Source organism: Triticum aestivum, chromosome 1A, assembly GCF_018294505.1.
Source record: "Triticum aestivum cultivar Chinese Spring chromosome 1A, IWGSC CS RefSeq v2.1, whole genome shotgun sequence".
NCBI classification, from domain to species: domain Eukaryota; kingdom Viridiplantae; phylum Streptophyta; class Magnoliopsida; order Poales; family Poaceae; genus Triticum; species Triticum aestivum.
This window is the reverse complement of record NC_057794.1, coordinates 552,100,296-552,108,381: the sequence shown is the minus strand read 5'-3', so window position 1 is coordinate 552,108,381 and position 8,086 is coordinate 552,100,296. Positions and strand designations below refer to the sequence as shown.

At 43.4% G+C, this 8,086-nt stretch overlaps 1 protein-coding gene across 1 annotated transcript; it reads right to left on the bottom strand.

The window, feature by feature from the left end:
- Positions 1 to 311: 311 nt before the first annotated feature.
- On the bottom strand, positions 312 to 3,617 carry LOC123180702 (uncharacterized). Its single transcript, XM_044592818.1, has 7 exons — positions 3,486 to 3,617; positions 3,122 to 3,163; positions 2,628 to 2,754; positions 2,171 to 2,337; positions 1,354 to 1,669; positions 700 to 866; positions 312 to 603 (listed from the first exon to the last, which is right to left on the bottom strand). The coding sequence occupies exons 2-7, from the start codon at positions 3,141 to 3,143 to the stop codon at positions 452 to 454; spliced, it is 951 nt and encodes a 316-aa protein (XP_044448753.1). The 5' UTR covers positions 3,144 to 3,163; positions 3,486 to 3,617; the 3' UTR covers positions 312 to 451.
- Between the last annotated feature and the right edge of the window lie 4,469 nt (positions 3,618 to 8,086).

Here is an 8,086-nt window from a genome sequence, read left to right as displayed (position 1 = left end):
AACAACAGCGTGCAGTTTGACATTTCAAGAGGATAACTGGTGTCTTCCCAAAAGAGAAAAATAGACGGCACAACTGTTTGACATTTCTGTGGAACGTCCCCTCCCTATGCGCGCGTCCATAAACAAATAACACTTAACCTCTTGTTGGCCGACGTTTGAAAATGCCTGAGGCAATGAAGATGGGATCATGAAACCACATGCAAAAGAAACTCATCAACTGACAACATGATCGCAGGAACATCATCGATACACACATTGAAGTACTTGCAAATGATATATTAGAGGCAATATACCTAGAAATCATTTCTCGACTTCTTGTGAACTAGTTAATCTTTAATACCATAGTAAGTTTAAGAACATCAACCAAATCAGCAACACCATCTCATATATATAACTAACTAGTAGTAGGATGAAGGCACATTAACTCTGCATCAGGCCACGAGGTAAAGATCTAGCCGTCATTGGATGATCCAAAGATAGTGATATCTGCCTTGAGGACGCACTTCGATTCCATAAGATAGCCTCTGGACATATCGTGGAGTTCCTTGAGTGGCAAGAAGTTGTACCATCCCCAACCATCTGGGTGTATACATGCCAAGAGACCTGCCATCACCACAAAGGTAAGATCAACTCTAATTATCAGGGGGTTACAAACAGTATTTCACACACTGCACTGATAGTTGCTAGGGAGAGCTGAACCTGTAGTTCTAGTGAAGTATTTCCCACTCTTTTGGTCCAGGATGGACAGAGTTATTTTAACCACCTTTCTGGACTCAAGAAAGAGCTCATCCGAGGAGTCCAGGTACAAAGCCAAGGTGAGGCAATCAGGGCAGCGCTTGTCACCACGCGGATACATGCCGATGTTCCTGTTGACAAGAATGGGAAGTGACACTTCAAATACAATTGGGTACCCGGGAAAATGTATTTGAAGAATGTGGTTAGTTATGAAATCAGAAAGTTGCGGCTGAGCTTGGGTGTAGGTACACCCATTAACTTTGAACAAGACTTGGAGGCATTAAAATTAGAGTCTTATATATACAATTACACAAAAGGTCTAAACAAAACATGTCTACAGTACAATATAATAAAAATGTTACTGCAAATATACTAGAAGTAGAGTTCTTTGGTCCCATGCTTAAAGATCAAACTAAACTATCCAGTTGCATTATCTGAACTGGCAATAGACCTTGCCTTGCACAAAGACCTGAACATGGGCCATCGGTAATGTCTGTTGACACAAAGCACTAAATAACTAGGTATGGTAAGCTAAAGCATGTGTATGAGCAATAATGTCGGATAACACATGCATAGTATTTATTATAAATTGTGATGCAACTGGTGACAGGTGAATACCATTTATGCCCACCAACTTCAAATGTCGGAGAACGGACAGATTGCTGAGAGTCCAATTCTAGGAAATTGTTCATGGTCCAAGTGTATGTCCCTTTGATGAATCCCTTCTTCTGGACAAAGAGGTTCTCAACTGTGGTAGCCTTCTTCTGAACCACAACGGACTTCCTTTTAGGAGAAGAGACATCAACTTTTAATATTTCCACACCGAAGACACAAGTATCATCAACTAGAAAAGCAGATGATTTTAGTAGCTCCTGGAGAGGAATCAAGCATTTCTTGTTCGAGTAGGCATCCTTGACATCGAAGTTGTAGCTAGCTGTGTTTAGGTAAAAGTTAGAAAACAGGAGAAAGAAAAACTTTGAAATATCCCAAATAACATATAATTAACATTTTCCCGCAGAGAAAAACATATAATCAACTTTCACCACAGTTAAGCATTTAAGGAGAGATCAAAGTAGTAAAATCCATCCTAATAAAGATTACCAAAGTAAAAGAGAACATGCATATGTACTCTGAAAGAGTCTCAAGTGTGACTCACAGTACAGAAGGTCGACGGATAAACTTAACATCGGAGAAAATATGAAGCGACTTGATAAGGAGAAACGTATTTGATCATGTTACGACATTAATAGGTATTGATTTGTAATGAGGGAATCTATAACTCAAACTTGTGATGCACTAAGACTATGGACGCCCAGCTAATAAGATGTATGTGCTTCTCTCTCTCTCTCTCTCTCTCTCTCTCTCTCTCTCTCTCTCTCTCTCTCTGCAGAGAAATACGATGGGTGTACTTGAAAAAACAAGTTCACAAGTCTACCTTTGTATCCACAATACATTCCTTTTGAATGGTTGAATATTGACAACTTAAACTTTGCATGCACCGTGTGACCTGGCTCCAAACACCCCTGGAGTATCATAAGAGAAAGAGCAACACATGGATTCCCTTTATCATCTTGTTTGTGCTTTGGAGTCACTTGCAGGCACCTGCGATGGGAATTGAAGAATAACAAAGTCTAGAAGTCATAACTGAATCAAGCCTGATTTCTTCACTTCATGCATCCTATCAAGCTTCATTTTCTGGCTGTTTTCATGGGTGTGCGTGATTGTGGTTGATATTTTAACATGACTGAAATATGATTTCTGAGTAATCAACATCCTAAATTATTATGTACTTAGCTAACAGACAACTACTATATCCACTAGAAAAAACCAGATGGTATTTATACATCTAACACGTTAATTTTGTAATGTTCCTTTTGCGTTATGATGCGTACCACTTGTACCCAAAGCAGTGAAAAGGAGTAGACAGCGCCGAGGCAGCTTTCGTCTCAAGTAGAGCTGAGAAGTCATGAACCTTCCATTCTAAATCTGGAACATGGGTCTTCCCTAGCGGTGCGGGAGCTGAAATTTGACAAGTGCATAAATCAGGATTATATAATAGAGATCTCACTTCGACCTAACAGCGGAATGTTAAGGAAAGGGATCCTCCCCCTTTTTAGCCCCTTTTTCTTGTATATAAATAGTCTCTACTGCTGGTTGTAATCAATAAGCATTATGAGGACCAACACTGTAATGCACTGATGCTGTTTCTGCAAAAAGCGTGCTATATTCAACACATGAGTATGCAGCCATCTCGTCGATTCATCGACATGATGGTAACAGCAAGTGCTTCCTCAATCTAAATAAAGGGGGAGGTGGTGAATCGCGTCAGACTTTTTGTTTATAGCAGAATAAACCGTCTGAAGTTGAATTGGGCGGGCAAACGTACCTGTGCTGCCGGAGTTGCCCATAGCTCCTTCCTCTTCTTGGCCTGCAAGTGAAATTGGTCATCGCAAAGAAGAAGATAGCTAATCTTGATAGAAGATATATTCCGGCCTCATAGCTTCATCAAATAGTTACTAAAGGCATGCAAAAATTTGTACTATTCATATTGCCACAGTGCAGAGTTACACAACAATTGATACGGCGGCTTCAGTAGGCAAGTCATCATCAAACTAATGAACAATAATAAGAACCTAATTAAAACCGATTTCTTTCGCAGACGATCTCCAGGAAAGTCAGTACCAACTCGCAGTCGAAGCCCTCCTATACGACGTAGAAGGCGAAAGAAAAAGTGGTAGAGAGTAGAAGACCTGGCTGGCTGGACTTGGGCGCAGATTGCACAACGGCTTGGCTTCCTCGGACGGACGGACGGCGTCGGTTGGGGCTCTGCGAGCTCAGGGACGGGTTTATGGAGGAAGCTCTGCCCCTAATTCTACGGGTGGTTTCCGGTATTCGGACGATTTCGGGGATTTTTGTCCCCCCTCTCTCTTCCACCGAGGACTCTCCTCGGTCAGTCTGGACGCGGCCCGGTTGGCCTTTGGACCGGCCGCCAGCGGGCCCAGCTCGGGCCGGATCGAGAAAGAAACGGGCCAACATTCTTGGCTTGGCTCGGCCCGTCAGCCAGCAGCCCAATTTTCCTACTGTAATATTTTTGCTCTATTTAGTCCTTTTTTGTAGTTTCCACAGAAAATAGAGCAAACACAAGACAGTTAGGAGATACATTTTGAACATGTTGCAAAAGAGGTTCAAATAGACCAAGAAAAAGCAAGTTTTTTTTACATGTTGAATGAAGAGTTTATGAATGGATCAAATAAGATGTTACTGAAATTTGTGAGCATTTCATCTGAAATTGTTTGATTTGGGTGTCCTCAGTGAACCTGGAATACATGGGATGGATAATTTACCGCAAGAGCATTTAGGAGATTGGGCATGGCAAAACAGATGAGGAGAACAAGGATGAAGCTAATGGGCATGTGGGGGTCAACAAACGAATTCTGGGCAGAGCTATTTTCTGATGATTTTGGAGACGGAGACGGGTCCGGGCTGTTAGAGTTGGAGGGAAGGAGACCTGAAGATATCTATGAACTAGCTTAGCAGCTGGGGTATCTGGCTTCTACTAGCCCGCACTAGAGTTTTGTGTTGCCATAAATCTGCAGGAATGAGAATTAGTGTAGTGGTTGGATCTTTGAGAACATACATGCCTATTTTCATTCTGGTTTATTAATTGTTTCCCCCCTCTTTTGCTATTTACTGAAGCTTTCATGTTTGTTGCTTAACCAGATTTAGTTGATTGGTGGCAACATGACTGGCTATCTGAGGTTTTCCATACCGGAGCTTGGACCGTGTTGATGACACCTCTAGGTAGAGAGAGTAGAGGCTGAAGACTAATTGCTGTAAGTAATGACCTACCTCTCTCCACTTGATCAAGTCATGCCATTTAGAAATTGTCCTAGTATATAACAATGTTCGATTTCTTCGATGCAGGCGTGGCTTGATGGAGACCCATGATGTGAAACGTAAGTGTTTGAGAAGGAGAGAACGAACGCAGCTGATCTATTGCACTTGGGCATACATATAATTTTCAGAGAGAGCTCTCGCAGATAGCACCTCCTTGGCTACTTAGGGCATTTCTAACCGATCCCCAATAAATAGAGGAGGATCTGGCGGAGTAAACCCTTAGTAGAGTATATTTACTCCACTAAATTTTGGTCGGACCTAGCCGATCCCTTTTATATAATGGAGTAAAAACCAAATGTACATAAAATTCAGCATAGATTTGATCAAATCAACCGAAATTTGATATAATGTACATATACTCGACCGAAATTTGCATAAAGTTCAACATAGATTCTACTTAATTTAAACTTCGGCTTAAACTTGACATAGATTCTACATAAGCTAGACATGGATTCTACTTAAATTAAAGTTCAACATAGATTCTACATAAACACTAATCCTTCTTATATAGTGCTATCCATTGGGCCCGCGTCATACCACCGATCTTGGGGTCCTGCCCTATGCCGTCGGCGGCGATGTTGGGGGAAGATGCGCTGCCATTCTTGGACGTCAATCTCCTCGTCGTCGGAGATAATGACTACCAACCCATCCACCGCCTCGTCGGGGAATCGTCGCCGCTTTGCGTCCACCAACTCCGAGTACTAGCGGCGGAGGTCCGCCATGTAATCCTCGTCGGCGGTCTCCCGCCATGAGGAACTCCCTCGCTGCCCGGCCCTCCCTAGCCATCGGCGCAGTGCAGCGGGACATCCCATCGGTCGTACTCGAGCGCGTCGAGTTTGGCCGTTTGGAAGGATCCGAGCCTCTCCCTAGCCCGGATCTCGGCCACCCAAGTCCCCCACTCCTGCTGTCCGACGCTGTGGTAGCTCCTCTGCCACTGCCACGACACGGGGAGGTCGGGGAAGCCGGAGAGGGCCCGACGGCTGCTTGAGGACGATCCGGCGGAGAAGGACGCACGACTCGCATCGTGGCGTAGGCCGAAGTTGCGGATCGAAGGCGGGGAGCTCCAGCCACTGCGTCCGGCCATTGGGAGGAGAGGGGGCGGCGGGGAATGGCGGGAGAGGTGCCGATGGCTGGGCGGGAAGGAGGAGGAGCGGCAGAGGAGGGTAAGAGAGTGTGATTTTCTTTTACTCCACTCCCGAGTGGTGGAGTAAATATAGGCAGTCGAGGCGGGTCGGAGGATAATGAGCATAATTGTTTGATGCCAAAAGTTGGCATGTCAATATTTGGCAAATGCCAAATGTTGGCTAGTGATTGGTTGGCTACTAACTTTTCTTCTCAACCTCACAAAAAGTTGCCAACATTTGGCAAATTTTGATTTTGCCAAATGTTGGCTTGCCAAATATCGGCAATGCCAATTGTTGGCATCAAACCAATTATGTTCAATTTTTCCTCCCTTATGGCAGATTGTGGTTCGGCTAGGTGCGCCGTAAAGGAGGATAACCGAATTTATCCTACCTTACGGCCTTATTGGGGATCGATTAGAAATGCCCTTAGACCGTGTTCCACACCGGAGCTTGGACCGTGTTTCCTCCTTTCGTAAAAAAAGGTTTTTACTCCTTTGGTACTTACTGAAGCTTTCATGATTTAGTTGATTGGTACCAACATGGCTGGCTATTTGAGGTGTTCCATACCGGAGATTGGACCGTGTTGACGACACCTCTGGGTAGAGAGTAGAGGCTGAAGACTAATTGCTGTAAGTACTCACCTGGCTCTCTTCACTTGCTCAAGTCATGTCATTTAGAAATTGTCCGACGGAATATAAAAATGCTAGATTTCTTCGATGCAGGTGTCGCTTGATGGAGACCCATGATGTGTAGTGTAGTGGTTACCTAAACTCGCAACTCTGAAAAAGAAGATGGTCCAGGTTGCATTCAGTTGTCCTGAGCTGGTGTTCAGCAGCAGTAGCAGTGGAAGTGTTTTACTGTATGTACTCGTTGGGTGAAGTTTTGTTGTGAAAGTCTAGTCTTTAGTCAGCTACTGGCATCTGGGTGTGGGTTTAGTCTTTTTTTTGCGAGGGAGTGTGGGTTTAGTCATTTCTCCTACTGCTGTCCATTTGCCAATTTACCTTACTTTTAGGGCCCGGGTCCCATGTGATGATTCGTACGCTGGAACCTCTGTGTTGTTTAGATGTATTTTTATTCAGACAATAAATATTAATTAAACCTTGCAAGGTACTCCATCAATTACTGTTCTTATTATCAAACTCGAAGCTAAGCACAATCACCTTTTAAGACAATGTGCACTGACAGACAGTTCTTTATAATTTTCTGATGTTACTTACAAATAATCATGTTTCGGTTCTTTGCGGCCTGCACAGAGGCTAGTTGAAGTTGATGGATGCAGGCATACTAATGCATGGTCTGCTGGCCAGTTCACACGAGGAACGGCTACCATACATTCAACCCTGAACCACAAGAGCAACCAAGCAGTTCACTCATAATGTAACATAATTATCTTATTCTCACGCTGACTATCATGCAATTTATCAAATTCTGATGTTCCCAGCAACGACTATTACTAAGCTTTTGATGAGCAAACGCAGTTATTGTGCAGCAAAACTCCATGAAGCATCTCAAACCGTTGAGGTAGTAGCCCTAGGGCGTGGCTTCAAATCAGGCAGGTTAATGGCCACCGGCCACGAATGGGGCTGTGACCGCCAAACATAGCAGACCTGATTCCAAAGATGTCCACTTGTAAAATCACCAAGGTACACTGTGCTGACTGATGGGAGTGTTTCTGATGTGCACAGTATTCATGTGTTAGGGGGGTGGCTTGCAAGATCCTTCTCATCTTGTATACATAGTTAAATTATACTGTCAGTTATTGAATTCTGATTAGTCTGGTTGTTACTCCATCATCTTTGATCTATTATTACTCGCAGTTTGAATCGGAATGTCATGTGCCTTATTTACTCAAAATTTGCACTCGTTGAATTGATTTAAATGTTACTCTCTCTGTAAAGAAACAGTGATCTAAACGCTCTTATATTTCTTTAGAGAGGGAGTACATGGTAGGACTGCTGATCGAAACTCATTTGGTCAATCTGTCGTCAGACTGCTGCTGCTGCTGCCGTCGAGGATAGAGAAAGTCACATGACAACAACAGAGTGCAGTTTGACATTTCAAGAGTATAACTGATGTCTTTCCAAAAGAGAAAATAGACAACACAACTGTTTGACATTTCTATGGAACGTCCCCTCCCTATGCGCTTCCATAAACAAATAGCACTTAACCTCTTGTTGGCCGACGTTTGAAAATGCCTGAGGCAATGAAGATGGGATCATGGAACCACATGCTAAAGAAACTCATCAACTGACAACATGATCGCAGGAACATCATCGATACACACACTGAAGTACTTGCAAATAATATTAGAGGCGATATACCTAGAAATC

What these genes read in the sequence shown, in the direction of transcription:
- LOC123180702 (XM_044592818.1), bottom strand. Translation starts at nt 3,143, where the DNA reads ATGGGCAACTCCGGCAGCACAG. An exon ending in CACTGCTTTGGGTACAAGTG is followed by an intron (nt 2,338 to 2,627) that starts GTACGCATCATA and finishes TTCCCATCGCAG; the next exon opens with GTGCCTGCAAGTGACTCCAA. An exon ending in AATGTATTGTGGATACAAAG is followed by an intron (nt 1,670 to 2,170) that starts GTAGACTTGTGA and finishes ACCTAAACACAG; the next exon opens with CTAGCTACAACTTCGATGTC.